This window comes from Podarcis raffonei, chromosome 9 (genome assembly GCF_027172205.1).
Source record: "Podarcis raffonei isolate rPodRaf1 chromosome 9, rPodRaf1.pri, whole genome shotgun sequence".
Classification (NCBI taxonomy): Eukaryota; Metazoa; Chordata; class Lepidosauria; order Squamata; family Lacertidae; genus Podarcis; species Podarcis raffonei.
The window spans coordinates 34,560,126-34,576,717 of NC_070610.1; the positions used below are offsets into that span (position 1 = coordinate 34,560,126).

The window sequence follows — 16,592 nt, forward strand, 5'->3', positions numbered from 1 at the left end:
AGAAGCAGGTATGAACATTCTGTTTGCGATGTTTGATCTGTGGTGGCTCTTTTGACCCAGTGAGCCACCAGCTCCAATATTTGTTGCATTGGTCATCAAAGACCTGTTGCTGTGAACTGGGGATTTACTTTGCTGTTCTGCAATAAATTACTAAAGAGCAGTCTTTTCCATGTTGTCTTACATAAGATGCTCAACCCCACTGTTTTTCTGCTCAGGAAATTAAGCAGTGTTGCATTCTTCACAGAACACCCAATTAATTTCACCGAAATCGTGCAACTGACTCTACATGTCCTAAACAAGGTTTAGATTCGCCCATTATGCATCATTTATTTGATTTCTAAACTAGTTTGGAAAGCACGAGGATGACGGCAAGTAAACAAAGAAGAGGATGTGAGTCAAGGGTCCACTGGGGACAGGAACCCTGGTCTGTTGTGGTGTTATCCTGAATCCTGTCCAGTAAACCATGCCCTATTTATTAAGAATAGCTTGTGCATTTAAAAACTTTTCTTCCCAATGTATTCTGAGAATTTTCTTGTTTTTCTTATGAAGTTCCTTTTTTTAGGTTGCTGGTCTGATCCAACAAGATCTCATGTTGGCATTGTTCTAATCACCATTCCTCAAGGTCAGAATCAATTGTGCATTCAATTTTGTTTTTTTAAAAAAATAGTTTTTAAAAGATTTTATTGTATTACAAAACAGACGAATAAGCAAAGAATAGTACAACTGGGGGGAAAGAGAGGGGAGAGAGGGAGGAAGATGGGGTGTGTTGTTCTTTAATTCTGTTGCATAGTGTTAGTTTAGGGGTTTGTGTCAGCATCATGTTGATAGGCTCTCTCTCTCTCTCTCTCTCTCTCTCTCTCTCTCTCTGTGTGTGTGTGTGTGTGTGTGTGTGTAGACATTGTGAGATGTTAGGGGTCCAAAGCTTGGTTGATTGTGTTCAGGTGGTTACATTGTGGTGTTGGGGTTGGGTTGTTGGGTCAGGTTGTTGTGTTGATTTGTATGTTGTTGGTGGGGTTAGGTCACTGTCGTGTTGTGCTTTGTATGTGATAAAGGGGAATCACACTGAGGTTAGCTTGTCCCTGTGCTAATTTGAGTTGGTTGGTTAACTTTTCTAGTAGGGCTTATCCCCATACATTTTGGTACCCAGTGGTCTGTGTTCACTTTTTGGACGCCACATGCTTCAGCCACTACTGTAGTCACAGAAGGTGCAATACCCCCATTTCCAACTCATTCCCTTGTTTCGTCTAAAACAGACATTTAAAAATATGGTTCCTCAGACGCATGCCAGTAGGTGGCATCCTCAAGGGCCTGTTGCTATTGGCATCACTGCCCTTCCCCAGTATTCTGATGAGCCCAGTTGGCAGCCATTGTAACTGTGACAGGAACTGAGGACCACTGTCCTATGTGGCAAGATGTGTCACTACAGCTTCTCAGAGAAGAATCTTTAGAATGGATTCAGCCCAGGCTAGCCTTGGCTCTTTCTGAGCAGGAAGGAGTATAAAAGGACTTCCTGTCTCAGTAGTGCTTTGAGCTCTAGCATGTGTTGTGTTTCTGGTATTGCTGTTAAGTTTTGATGCTTAGCTTGTACTATCAGCCCTATCTTCTGGCTTGACCTTGAATTAGATTGCTTTTTTTGCCTGATTCCCATTTACTGGTTCCTGATTTACTGCCTGTGGCCCTCAACCCAGCCTGGACTATGCCCAAGGTTGAAAAGCTTTTGTTAAGCCCACTCACTTGTTTCCACTTACTAATTTGGGAATGCTTTGCTTCGAGGGAATGGCTGGCTGGCATCTTGACAAGGAACACCTTGGAGGTGAGGATCTATGACAGGCATAGGCAAACTCGGCCCTCCAGATGTTTTGGGACTACAACTCCCATCATCCCTAGCTAACAGGTCAGGGATGATGGGAGTTGTAGTCCCAAAACATCTGGAGGGCCGAGTTTGCCTCTGCCTGATCTATGACAACATTTTAGGCTTCCCACGGGCAGTTGGTTAGTCACTGTGGGAGCAAGATGCTGGACTAGGTAGGCTATTGCCCTGATACAGGAGGGCCTTCTTACATTCTTTTCTTTTTTTAAAAAAGTTCCATGTGTTTAAACTAGTATCACCAACAGACTTTTGAAATAGCCATTCTCAGTCATTAAGAAATAATCTGAACCAAAAAGGAACCTGTGTATGTGTGTTTTATACTAGTGAGTGCTTTTTTCAGGAAATTATTTTAAAATAAATCCCGGCCGTTACAAGTTGCTTGCTTTTGACAATCTGTCTCCACTTGTTAGCAGAAGTTCGGCTGACTTCATCAGAAGCAGAACCAGGCCTATTAAGATGAGCAGCACACTGCAGCCAATGCACTTGGGGAATGAAAACCAAGAAGAGACTGCAAACATTTCCTCTTGGTAAGTTTCAGTTACTTCTGGGAAGGGCAAAAGCTCTTTCTCCCCTTTCTTTTTGCAGTGAAGGCATATTATTTCAGAGTGACACCCTTTCCATAAGATAATGGACTTGCAGGCAGGCCTGGGCAGTTCAGGTAATTGGTAATGAGACAAGGTTCCTTTCCTTGCTTCTAGGTCATTGCTTTAACTATGGCCAAGGTCAGTAGTCAATGAGAGTCATTATCATCTGACGGCTGCAGTCATTTCTGTGAAATGAGTTGGTAGTCTCAGCATAGGCCCAATAAGACCAAATGTCCACATGATAAAACACACCATTAGAACTGATATTCACACTGTGAGCTTTTCAGCAGCAAAGTCAAGGTGCGATCCACCAGGCCCTGCTGCTATGCTTCCTTCTCCATTTGTTACCAAAGAGCTTGATTTAATGGGGATAAAGATGGAGGACATGTGGTTGCAGTGCTTGATGCGATTGCAGTTTAAGAGTCTTTTGTGCCAGGTCTGAATTGCTAGTAGATGTCGCCTCTGCAGCTCTCTCAGGAGTAGCATAAAGTCCAATAGCCCCGATAAACGAATGAATGCCTGAATTCCAACTCTTACGTCTCTCCCACAACTTGTTGCTGCATTCAAAGCAGAACTACATTAGATACGAAATCATGTGGAAAGAATATGTCATGGGCCATCCTATGGAAAATCATATTAAAGACATATGTCTCAGTCTCTTGGCATAGGCCCCAGTTGTGAGATAAAAATCCAAGGCTGCATGTTCAGTGATCCTTGCTTCACTGGTTCTGCACATAATCCTAAAATATATTTGGTGTGGTAAGATTTGAGGGCACTGAGGATGTGTTTGGGGGTAGTGTAAGGACTGAATCTAACGTAGCTTCTGCCTCTCTCTCAATGGGTTATTAGGATTGGCAAGACTGAGAACATTGTTCATCTTTGATGAGCAGCTGTATGAAGATCTTCATGTGCACACAGCCTGCTGTGTGGGATGACTGGTGCCATTAACTAAAATGATGTAAACAGACCATGTCTGAAAAGAATGACATTTTGAACTGCAAACTCTTCCAAAGACATCAGGTAGGATCTAAATTTAGTTTGTATTTTAAAAATCTAAATATGTGATTAATGAATAAATCCAGTGATTTGGAACAGTGATGATAATGATAATGATTAATTTATTAGCTTTATTAATCACCTTAGATGAGTCACCTCAAGGCAAGGTACAATATAAAAACGACACATTGCAATGCGAAACTCATAAAGTGCGAAATGTAAAATATTCTGTACCAGTGAACACATCAGTTAAACATACTACAGTTCTCCTAAACCTCCACTGGCATGATCACTACATAGTTAATCTTTAAAATTGGCTCCAGCCCAAAAAGCAGCAGTCAAATGCCATGCTGTATATAGAAAAGGTTTTGCTTGGTGTGTGATGCCATAGTGGGTGCCAGGAGATTCTACTACTGAAAAGCCCCTTTCCCTTGTCACCACTAGGTCTGGGCGATATATCGCCCAGGGCTGGTATGAGGGGCAGACCGCGATGGTGGCTTCACTCAGTGGTACATATATTGTGGGTGAAACCGCCACCACTCCTGAGTCTCTCTACCACCAGCGCCCAGCGGGTGCCGAGGGAGAGACAATCTGCAGTGGAGGCAGAGGGGCTCAGGAGTGGTGGCGGTTTCACCAGCGATATCCCGCTGAGTGAAACTGCCATCCCACTCTGCCCTCATACCGAAGCAGAGGGAGAAACAAACTGCATCGGCAAGGCAGCTTGTTCCTCCTTCCGCTTCTTTAAACTGCTTGGCTGAGGATTGCGAGGCTGCCCTTGCCTCAGCCAAGGACCCCTGATCTGCCAGCGGGGTGCACGAGCCAGCGGTGGGGTGTGGGCTGCATTAACGTGCTCCAGCTCCACTACTGAGGGAGCCCTGATTCTTCTCTAATGGACCCCCCACTTTGCCTCCGGGTTACGCAATCCGGAGATGGGGTGGGGGCTTCCTTAGACTTCTCCGGTGAGGGGTGCGGACGTAGCACTGCCTGGCTGCCTTTGCCAGGGAGAGTCGGCTCTGCCTTTCCTCCTGGGCTGAACTCTGGGAGGAAAGACATGGCCTGCTCTCCCAGGTGAAGGCAGCCAGGTGATGGTAGCCAACAGAAGAAAAAGGCAGCTGCCTTGGCACAGGGGGTGGGCAGGTTACGTCAGACATGCATGCGCTTGCCTCACGCATTGCTGCCTTGGCACTGGGGGTGAGGTGGGGCTACCTATTTCTCCAGGGAGGGCACTGCCATCGCCAGGGAGGGAGAGCTACAACTTCCCCCCCAGGGTGATCGTTCACCCCAGGAGGAAAGATGGAGCCCACCCTCCCGGGCGAAGGCAGCCAGGCAGTGCAAAGATTACCTGATGCCAGGCCCAGCAGCATCAGGCAGCCCTGCTCTGCAAGGCATTGATGGGGTGGCTTGCACCCAGCGCCTTGCGGAGCAATGCAGAGGTTGCCTGATGATGGCGCTGGGGAGGAGGCAGCCTTGCAAATGGAGCCTGACAGGCTCGGTCTGCCTGGCTGCCTTCACCTGGCGGGAGCAACAGGCTGCATTGGCTTCAGCTCCCGGACAATGCAACTTGTTCCTCCCTCCGATTCAACATTGCAGTATATCGCCAGATCGCGATTTTTCGCTGGCGATGCATCTTGATGTTGAAAAGCTGACACCACTCTGTGAACTAAGGGTATTGGTGTCCCAAGCAGTGTAAGCCTTTGTTTTCCATTCTTACAGAGTGTGTTCAACTCTGAGACTCACATACTTTCCCCGGTATTAAAGTAGGTTTCTCTTTGAGAACTGAATGTAATAAGAGTGTCTCATTTTTATGGTACATTTCAGGTTCGATACAGCGATTTCAGGACCTTTAGCAGAATAAATTCCTAGACTCTTACAAATTTATCCAAATACATTTTGAATACCATGTTATTTACCGTATTTTTCGCACCATAGGACGCACCGGACAATAGGACGCACCTTGTTTTAGAGGGGGGAGAACAAGGGAAAAAAATTCTTCCGCTCTCTGCCCAGCGCCCCTTCAGTGAAGCGGCAGGAGGCGCTGCGCAGAGAGTGGGAGAATTTCCCCCCTCTTGTTTTCCCGCTCTAAAACAAGGTGCGTTTAAGGTGCGTTCAGGCGGCTACCTTGGAAGCCTGGAGAGCGAGAGGGGTCGGTGCGCACCGACCCCTCTCGCTCTCCAGGCTTCAGGTTCCTTTCGACCTGCTCTTTGGGGCTGGCGGGGGGAAGCCCACCACCAGCCCCAAAGAGCAGGTCAGGGAGCAGCGGAAAGGCGCAGCAGAGAGGCTGCTGCCATAGTCACGCGTCACTTCTCCAGCTGGGAGAGGGTCCCGGGGCTATGGCTTCTTTAGCCTCGCGCACGCTCTCCCGGCTGGAGAGGTGACGCGCGCCTATGGAGGCTCCTGCCATGGGTGCGCGTCACCTGGGAGAGGGTCGCAGGGGGCTTCTTTAGCCCCGCACGCGCTCTCCGGGCTGGAGAGGTGACGTGCGCCTATGGAGGCTCCTGCCATAGGTGCGCGTCACGTGGGAGAGGGTCGCGGGGGGGTTCTTTAGCCCCGTGCGCGCTCTCCCGGCTGGAGAGGTGACGCGCGCCTATGGAGGCTCCTGCCATAGGCGCGCGTCACCTCTCCAGCCGGGAGAGGGTCACGGGGGGCTGCTTTAGCCCCGCCGCGCTCTCCCGGTTGGAGAGGTGACGCACGCCTATGGAGGCTCCTGCCATAGGCGCGTGTCACCTCTCCAGCCGGGAGAGGGTCGCAGGGCTATGGCGTCTTCGCTCCATAGGACGCACACACATTTCCCCTTCATTTTTGAAGGGGAAAAAGTGCGTCCTATAGAGCGAAAAATACGGTAATTGATATTCAAATGTGTCAGTTGTGGAATCAGCACTGCATGCATTGCTGGACCTCCTGAGCTCCCGGGTGAATGGCTACATAGGTAGAAGCTATGCTGTGTATAATGTGAAATGGGGAAGTCTGAAGAATCAGGACTCCTGGTTGTAGAAAAGAGTCCTATGATGTACTAACTAGACCTTTGGAGAATGGGGATGATAAAAATGAAATGAAATGAATTGAATTGAATGAATGAATGAATGAATAAATAAATAAAAAGAATCTACACATATGACTAAGCATTCATAAGGGAAAGTGCTGCTCATAAGCAATCTGTCTTTCAAGTATAGTGATCAGCATCTTTTCTTAGGCACAGAATCTCCACCTCTAAACTTACACCTGCAGGACAGCATTCTACAGCACCTTTTGCTTCTGTATGTGGATCTGCTTGTGCACAGCTGGCTTTTGTGTGTACATAAGTAGCTGCACATTGTCTCTGTAGTAAACATTCCCAGCTCATCTCTCAGCCCAAGCACATACTCAAGGCCACAATATTGGTTTCAAGTAGCAATTACCTCTCAGGTTTGTCTGCAGCATACAGAAAATAATGACCTACCTGAAAGGGTTGTTTGCTGAGAATTTTATGGATGCTAAGAAAGTTCTGTATAAATATGACACATTATCATTAATTAACTTATATTATGTAAAAGTTTTTTTTTTTTTTTAAAAAAGGACTGAGGTGAACAGAAAGCAGATACATCTTAGACCAAAGATAAACTTAATTGATTTAGGCATTGTTTTTACAATGGTTGTGGCTCCTTGTCTGAGCAATTTATAGCCAACCATAAGTGTTTGCCTCACTATATTGTGTGAGAGGACTGATGGCTACCAGATCAGTGTTATATAGCTCCAGCTTGGCCAGCACTTCCTTTATAAAAATGCTTTTTGAAGAATTTCTCACTCAGAAATACAGATTTTGCCTTGGAACAAGAAACTCCCATGTACTGCCTCATTCCCACAAGTAGTAAAAATAAATCAGCAGACAGGACAGTGTTTATCCATTGGCCAATGGCATATGTCACATGGTTGTTTAAAGGGCTGTTATTTCACTGTGATCATCCACCGAGGTCCAGATTAAAAATACGATGGGCCAGGAACAGAGGACAATGCAAGAATTGTGCCTGCTCTGTGCTGCCCCGTACCCACACACCCCTGGTACATTAGGCACCAATGAAGTGTTTCAAGATATCAAGCTTCTTTTCAGCAGCTTGGGCAAGCCAGGAAATAAATTGACTTTGGTGTTTGAGCAAGAGGCTGCAGTTGTACAAAGTCAGATCCTTATCTGACATAAATGGAGCTTTCTCCTCTGACTTTGAGGGCGTTGTGCCATCTCGTATAATTTGAAGATCCAGCACACGCCTTTCAAATGGCACCTCTGCTAGGAGTGAGAATTCAATTCACCCTACAAAGTCTAATCCTTCTCTGGCTAAAGGGTAAATACTAAACGAAATTGATCAACCAAAGTCATGGATTGAATGGCAATAGAGTCCCCTCCATGTAACCCACACAAAAGTTTTCATGGATACACATTTTCAGACAAAAAAACCCCTCAAGATATTCCCTCCCACAGTTTCAGACAATATAAACCCGGGCAGAGTCGCCATCTGTTGTTTCCCTCCTCTGGGAATTCCCCATCTCTGCACTGATTCTAAACCTCTCTGCCTGCTCTCCTGATGACTAAACTTCCTCATTGGTTAGCCTATCCCTTCATCTAGCATATAATAGTCTTACAACCACTTTAACTGCCATAGTCTGGTGAAGTGCTGATAATTTTGGCTCAAATTTCCTTGCTGCCACCCACCCACAGCACACATTGTCTATGGTTCTCTTGGTTCCCTGGAAGGAGATAATGACTCTCAACAAGCCTGAAGTGTGTAGCGCAGGTCTGCCTTTAATCTATTTCCAAATTCATGAATGCTTTGGTAAACTAGAAAACATTAGGGTGATGAAGGCCAAAATAGCTTTTGTCTCTGTACAGCTTTGGGTATGATCCAGCCCCATTGAAGAAACAGCACCCATGTACAAAGGATTCCTGTACAGCTCAATAAAGGGCTGTCATGTTCCAAGGCAATAAAAGAAGCACCTGTGCTCAGTGATACCATGTGATCATATATCCACATCCAGGGCTCTGTCCCTGTATGACAATAAGGAGGGCTAGGCAGGGCGGGAGGGATAAGGAAGGTGACATAGACCTTCCATACTCTGTAATGGTTCAGTGGGCCGTGAATGTCTGAGCTTGTATGCACGTCAGGGGGTATAGGAGGAGGAAATACCAGTGTACGGGGTTGGGGGCAGAACTCTGCTAAGCCCCTTAAGAAGTCTTTACGTGAAGGCACTGTGTATGAAGGAGTGTGTCATATCCATGCAATGCAAGCCCCACTGTGTCCAGTGGTGTGCATACGATTGCAGTTTTAATAATTTGAAGATAGTGAATGCCAAGGAAGTTGTGCTGTGGGATGGTGATGGATAGGTGAAACAGAGCACCAGAATAACAGTCATCTCATGCAGTTCCACCAAGGCCTGCACTGAGAAGGTTAAACAAGGTCACTTCCTTGGTACCCATTTCAAAAGCAATCAATCATGTCACTCCAAAGCATTGTTATGGTAACTAGTAAAATGTGAAGAAGAAAAAGTCATGCACGATTTCTGTCACAGCCAACCTGCTTCAAGTGCTATTTAAAATGGTTTGAAATGCAGTCGGCATCCTAGACCGATGACCCTTGAATTGTAAACCATTTTGTTTCATTAGATATACAGGGCTGCTCTTTCCAGCATTTTGTACATCTGCCAATTGCAATCTTTAAAGTAAAGAAAGATTATATTGTATTTAATTCATTAGGAGCTTTTCTTGTGCCTGTCACATGGAATAAAAACATTTTCAGGGCTGCCTTTGTTAAAATGACTCACATGTCTTGAAGTGCCAAAACGGCAAAGCATCTTTCAGGGGATGTGCTCTTCATTTTGTGCTGGGTGAAATCCATATTAATGTTCTTGGCAAGAATGTTATTCTTATTTCAATCATTGCAAATTTTGGACAAAATGGATTGTTTTAAGAAGTGGCAGAAAGAGATTTCTAGATTTGTCTGGCAGGGCAAGAAGCCCAGAATAAAATTTAAAATATTAACGGATGCTAAGGATAGAGGTGGATTTGCCCTGCCAGACCTTAAACTTTACTATGAATCAGGAGCATTTTGCTGGTTGAAAGAATGGCTGCTTCTTGAGAACACAGACATTTTGGATTTAGAAGGTTTCAATAATGTTTTTGGGGTGGCATGCATATCTGTGGTATGACAAGGTTAAAGCTCACAAAGCATTTAAAAACCAAATTGTCAGAAGAGCATTGTTTAATGTCTGGACAAGATACAAAGATTTACTTGAAAATAAAACCCCAAGGTGGTTATCACCGATGGAAGCGAAGGCTCAGAAAAAGCTCAATATGGAGGCCAAATGGCCAAAATATTGGGAGATTTTGGAACAAGAAGGAGACAAATTGAAATTGCAGAGTTTTGAGAAACTAAAAGATAAAGTGCGAGACTGGCTTCATTATTACCAAATAAGGGAAGCTTATAATATGGATAAAAAAACTGGTTTCCAGGTGGAAAAATCAAAATTGGAAACAGAACTGTTAGATCCCAAAACTAAGATACTATCAAGAATGTATAACTTGCTGTTGAAATGGAATACACAGGATGAAACGGTTAAATCTGCTATGATTAAATGGGCACAAGATGTTGGACATAACATCATGTTTGCTGACTGGGAACAGTTGTGGACCACCGGTATTAAATTTACGGCATGTAATGCCCTAAGAGAGAATATTATGAAAACGATATACAGGTGGTACATGACACCAGTCAAGCTTGCAAAAATATATCACTTGCCCGATAATAAGTGTTGGAAATGTAAGGAAAATGAAGGTACATTCTTTCACCTTTGGTGGATGTGCCCAAAGATTAAGGCTTTCTGGGAATTGATATATAATGAAATGAAAAAGGTATTTAAATATACCTTCCTGAAGAAACCAGAGGCCTTTCTCCTGGGCATGGTCGGCCAATTGGTGCCAAAGAAGGACAGAATTTTTTTTTATGTATGCTACAACAGCAGCAAGAATACTTATTGCGAAGTATTGGAAGACACAAGATCTACCCACCTTGGAAGAATGGCAGATGAAAGTGATAGACTATATGGAATTGGTGGAAATGACTGGCAGAATCCGCGACCAGGGAGAAGAGTTGGTGGAAGAAAATTGGAAGAAATTTAAAGACTATCTGCAGAAACACTGTAAAATTAATGAATGTTAAAATGATGCAGGATTGAAATGAGATGGTTTTAGTAACAAAATTAAAAGAATATGCAAAAAAGGATTGATAATTAGATGAAAATATGATGTTTAATATGTTAAGATTTATAATTAAGATAAAAACAAAGAGGGAAAGGATTTGCTGAATTAACTATGTGAACTGGAATACAAAAAAGGGAGGTGTGAGGAGGTCAGGAAATGAGTAATTGAAATATAAGACATGAAAAGTTTGATTTGTTTTTAATTGTGTGTTTTTTCCACATATTTTGTATTTTTTTCTGTATTTTTGTATCTTTTTTCTTTGTCTTTTTTTTCCTTTTCTTATATTGTAATTTTCTTTGTTTGTAAAATCTCAATAAATATCTTTTTTTAAAAAAAGAAATCCATATTAATGTTAACTTTGACCTATATAATGGCAGACCTTCAAGAAACAGTGCTATTTCACATTTCAAGTGTTTTTTGTTTTTAACTGAACCAAGGCAGTGTGTAAAATGAATTATTCTGATGGAACAAACACTGCAGTCTCTGTTACCCAAAACTAGGAGCGGCCAGCAAGGATGGGGAGTCTTTGTAACTCTGACTTCCGGGTACCAGCATCACAGCAGTGGGACACAGAGTGAACAGTGTGAGGGCAGGGCGGTGGTGAGGGCAGAGAGGTGTGGCTGAACTACTGGAATCTGACCACTTTGCTTGTGCCACTGCTGCCCTAACCACCAGGGTCTGATCTACTATGAAACTAACGAAGCTTAGGTTTCGGGGGCCCCAATTCCAGGGAGTCCGCATTGCTTTTTTTATGGATCTAGTAGACACAATTTGAGTCGCATATCTCAAATTGATTTTTTTATTTTATGTGTTTCAACAATCCCAATGTTTTAAAGTCTGTAGTACAGATGTTGTAAAGGTTGCTGTAAACAACCCCACTGAAGAAGGTAACAGTGGTTACCCAGATGTCATTGCTGGTTGCAAAAAGGCTTCATGGCCCCAAAAATGTAGGCCCACCACTGCTAACCACACACTGCCCTGTAAGCAGCATCAGCATCAGCGGTACCAGGAGGCCAGGTTCACAGCACCACCCCTCACAGCTGGCCGCTCCTGCCAAAAACCCAGTAGCTGAAAGACTTTGAAACAATCCAAAGTAATACTGACCTTCCTGTAGCTCCAGTGCTGGTTGCCCTTCATACCATGGCAGTCATAAAGTGTGACGGGGCTGCTGTGCGAAACGGCATCAAAGCAGAATTTTCTGGTGTGAAGAGGTTCTCCTGGACGGATGTCTTCTCTCCAACCAAAGGTGAAGAGCTAAGGGGTGGGGGGAAGCATTCAAGTGACACTGTGTTCTAACTTGGCATTTGACTGGGAGATCAGATAGTAGGAAACTTCTGGCTTGGCTTTACTTGTGCATAACTAGACAGTAGACTCCAACCAACCATTAAACCAAAGGTATTTGGCTTCAGTGTAATAATTAATAACAGCCCAGAGCAACCCTAAGGAGTAATGGCTAGGTTTTTGGCAAGGAATCGCAATAATTAAAAGGAAAAGAAACCCTCAGTATGAAAAGGTACACAATGAACATCAAGAAAACGCTTATCCCGCTGAAGGGGAAATTAGAAACAACCACCGTTCTATAGAACTAATCAAAAGACTGTCAAGATAATGGGTGATGAAGCTGGGAAATGAGCCCTAAGGGCAGTGAAAGAGCTTGGAGATGAAGCCTCACAGGAAGAATTGAGGCCTAGTTCTCACTGAGGTAGTAAATCTGTATAAATTTGGCTATACTTCTTCAGGAGTGCTTGTATAATTTATTAGTCCTCCATGTAACCAATATCCTCCATGTAGGAAACTAGATATCAGGGCTCTAGCCTAGCCTTGGACAGGAGATTTTAAATTTTCATTTTCATTTTATTTGAGAATGTATTTGCTGTCTGAAGTGGTGGAGCCCAGACGGAGATTTGCCACCTCAGCAAGGACTAGGCCTCAGCTTGTTCAAGGGCGATGGATCAGTGGTAGAGCAAATCAGGGCCGGCCTGTCCATGAGGCAAGGTGAAGCAGTCACCTCAGACAGCAGAACTGGCCTCCTTTGCCACTGCTCCTTGTTGTTTTGTCGTCCATTCCTGGCTGCCTCCTCCACACACATGTGCCCATGGCCACCACCTCCATGGCTGCCCACCAAGAAAGTGTTCAGGCATGGAGGAGGGGGTAACGTGTATGTATGCAGAGGAAGCAGTTGCGGTGGAAAAGGGGACATCATTTTCTGTTTTGCCTGAAGCAGCAAAACGTCCTGGGCCAGCCCTGCAGTGCAATGCTTTACATTCATAAAGTTCTAGATTCAATCACTGGCCTCTTCAGGTAGGGCTTGTTGGCTATTTGCAGTTTAGTAGCGCTGCAGAGTGCTTGCTGGGGAGACCATGCATTAAAAAGGGACCCAAAATAACTTAAACAAGGTTTTAATAACAAACAAAAACTCCTTATACACTAAATACATCAACAACAAACCAGACCCAACCACCAACCCATCCCCCAGGGTAATGGGAGAGCTAGGTGCTGCTCCTTATATACTATACCCAGTTGCTGACACAGCTTGATTAACACAACTCGGCAGCACCTGCTATGTTTCACAGCTGTAAGACTGGGTCTCGTTATTTGGCCTGGTCCTGGCCCTTAAAGACATACACAACTTGTGAAACAATAATGAACCTTCACATTTTAAAGTGACCATTCAACAGGGCTGTCCTCTACGAGTTGTGCCTGAAACACTAGAAAACCACTGCCAGTCAGTGTGGGCAATAAGGAGCAAGATGGACTGGTGGTCTGACTCTGCATAAGGCAGCTTCCTATGTTGTTAGCAGTACAAACTATAGTTTATCTGAATGGTATCGATACATAGGAACTAGGCCAATGCATCATTCTGGAACTTGACATAAAATGTTTCAGCACCAGTGGCTAAGATTAGTATGGAAATTCCCTGTAGCAGGTGCTATGAATGATTGGCTGGTGCTGAGAATGATGTTATGACTGCAGTGGCGGCGGCGGCAGGCAGCCACCAGGAAGAAGCCGTTTGGAATTTGCAATCTCTGCTTTTCAGTTGATGACTCACAGTCAGTGGTGGTGATGATGATAATCACCATCACTTCCACGATATATTTTAAAGGTTCGCCTGGCGTTTGATCTATGGTGGATGCTGCCACAGAAGTTAAGCTCCTACACAGAATCATAGAATATCTGAACTCGCCTTTCTTCAAGATAAATTAAATGTGAGTGTTCTTTTTAAAAATGCTGACATGCATTATTTACACTTCACTATTTATAATTTAAAGCTGAACTGCGCTTTGGAAAAGTGCAGAACTCCAACACCGACATTTTATAAACTCAGCCATCCCTGATGGTGTGCTAGAGCTGGTGCGTAGAACCAACTAATGCGCGTTAAGAGCTAATTAGTCCACCTTAAATAGTCTGGTGATTGCTTGCTGCCCTCCCCACTGCCTTCTCCTTCCATGAGAGAGATAAGCTTCCACATGTAACCTGCAGTTCCTTTTATTCTGAAGGTGCTGCACATTGCTGAGTTCCATTCAACCTTCTCATCTAAATTGTGCTGGGATCCTTCAAGGCTACGTATTGTCAGTTTAATTTCTCTCTTTTGTCACTTCCCTCTCCGAACCACAGCTGTAAAGCTCATTTAGAATACCCTCTTCTGTAGCTACTGACTCCATTACAACTCGTTAGAGCCTTTCAGGTGGCTGGTTGAATGATCACAGGGGTTTACAGGGAAGGAAGAACATTTGAAGCCTTGTCTCCCAGGTCCTAATCCAACACTCTAATCATCACACTACATTGCCTGTCTGTACATTTCAGTTGCTGTGAAGACACACTGAGTCTTTTTCTTCTGAAAAAGAATGCTTCTACAAAACCTAATAAACCGAACTGAATGAAACAATATCACTGAAGTGGCCAAAACAAAATGATATCCTATCCCCAATGGCTGGCAAAGGGCTGATCTGTATGGACAGGATCTGCCCGGATAACATGCTTGTTATTATGCTGTGCCACACTGCGAAAGCCAGGCTTAATTTTATCTTGAGCCGATCCTCACTTTGTGAATACTGTGACTATTTTCTCATTTCTTCTGCTGGCATCTGAAAAGTCAGATAATGAACCTGCTGAGGTTGTTTATCATGTCTGCAGCAGAGAGAGCAGCAGTATATGAACCTGAAGACAGCAGGATGGCTTTTTCTTGTTCCCGTTTAGTTCTTGCACAAATGTCTCCAGCACTGAAGATAAAATAAAGCTACATTTAGCTGGCAGCATTGGGGATGGCAGATAGCCTAAGGATGTGACACTTACAGTGCAGAGGTAGAACAAAGACAAATCCCTCAGAAAGGCTGTTGCTGGTGCCAAATGGCTATAGAAGGGGATGAATACCCAGAATGCAGTATGTGGGGTGGCTGGGGTGAATTATTTCCCAGGATGCAACAAAGATCCTGTGTATTGCCTGATGGACTGAACTTGTCCCAGTTATAATCAGGCGCTTTTTAAAAAACATAAGAACAGTACGTTTTCTACTTCTAGGTGAGGGTTCCAGTGGTCCCTTAACTTAAAACAAGGGTTGTGGAAGGTGTCGAGGCGTCGTTCCTGGCACATGTAAGTTGCCTATGACTCACTTCCACAAAACAGCATGCTCAACACGCAAGCCTGCTAGACCTTCATCTAAAGTTGATCAACTTCGGACCTGATAAAATCTTCTAGAACCAAGCGCCCGAGAACCTTCAACTCAGAGAACATGCCACACACGTTCTGAGCCACCTTTCCCAGGTTGATAACCTCCAGTTTTTTGGGACTACGACACCCATCATACCCAGACAGAAGGTCATGGCCATGCTGGCTGTGGCTGATGGACACTGTAGTCCAAAAACATCTAGAGGGCACCAGGCTGGCTTGGATAATTCAGTTTTCCTAAATTCTGCCAGACACTTGGCCAAGCTCCAGGACAGGTTGCATCTGAGGGTCCAGTCTGTCATGGGCAGAAGTCCACAATGGTTGATGAGCCTGTATGGTTATTCAGTTAGATCAGTGTCTCAGACTGAGGGACTAAGCCTGCACCAACTGTTTATATGGAATCCATTGGTTATGCAGGTCATCTGTTCTGGTCCCTTTTATTCATGTTAGGTAAAGGTAAAGGGACCATTAGGTCCAGTCGTGACTGACTCTGGGGTTGTGGCGCTCATCTCACTTTATTGGCCGAGCGAGCCGGCGTACAGCCAACATGACTAAGCCACTTCTGGCGAACCAGAGCAGCGCATGGAAACACCGTTTACCTTCCCGCTGGAGCGGTACCTATTTATCTACTTGCACTTTGACGTGCTTTCGAACTGCTAGGTTGGCAGGAGCTGGGACCGAGCAATGGGAGCTCACCCCGTCACGGGGATTCGAACCGCCGACCTTCTGTCCTAGGCTCTGTGGTTTATCCCTAGGCTCTGTGGTTTATCCCACAGCGCCACCCACGTCCTTATTCATGTTATGGTGACCTAAAACTCATACTCCTGCATTGTGTGGGCTGCCTTTGAAAGCTTACTTCTATGTGTCTGGAATTGTGTTGCAGAACTTATGTATAATTGTGATAATAGTTTTCAAACTTTTTTGGAGGGGGGTGTCTACCAGTTGTTTCTGGATATGATGTGCTGGTTCTAACTTTTAAAATCCTATAGGGCTTGGGAAGGGCCATAACTCAGTGGCAGCGCACACATTTTGCATGCATTTAGCATTGAAAAGATCCCAGGTTCAATCCCATGAATCTCCTAGCAGGTCTGGGAAAGACTTTTGTAAGATGCACTGGAGAGCCACAGCTAATCACAGTTTAAAATACTGAGCTAGATGGACTCAGTATAAGCCATTCCCCAGTCTGCTTGAATATGGATAGGCTCTCTATTGAAAATCTTCAACAATTAAAAACAAAAAAGGACCATCAACTTTT

The 16,592-nt window shown here is 44.6% G+C and overlaps 1 protein-coding gene and 1 long non-coding RNA gene across 8 annotated transcripts in view; one reads left to right on the top strand and one right to left on the bottom strand.

The window, feature by feature from the left end:
* Nucleotides 1-16,592, top strand: part of LOC128420810 (uncharacterized) — an 88,219-nt gene that overhangs the window by 46,285 nt on the left and 25,342 nt on the right. Inside the window, exons 3-5 of one of the 4 annotated variants that reach the window (XR_008332132.1) lie at nucleotides 2,284-2,397; nucleotides 3,304-3,474; nucleotides 13,776-15,596. This is a non-coding gene — a long non-coding RNA (uncharacterized LOC128420810). Of the gene's footprint in view, nucleotides 1-2,280; nucleotides 2,398-3,303; nucleotides 3,475-6,640; nucleotides 9,157-13,775; nucleotides 15,597-16,592 lie in introns of those variants that run through there. The other 3 variants (XR_008332130.1, XR_008332129.1, XR_008332131.1) reach the window with 3 other exon arrangements.
* The window catches only part of GALNTL6 (polypeptide N-acetylgalactosaminyltransferase like 6), a 452,334-nt gene that overhangs the window by 1,924 nt on the left and 433,818 nt on the right, over nucleotides 1-16,592 (bottom strand). For all 4 annotated transcript variants that reach the window (XM_053402747.1, XM_053402749.1, XM_053402750.1 and 1 more), the window contains exon 12: nucleotides 11,777-11,926. In XM_053402747.1, the coding sequence (XP_053258722.1) occupies nucleotides 11,777-11,926 (150 nt within the window). The remainder of the gene's footprint in view (nucleotides 1-11,776; nucleotides 11,927-16,592) is intronic.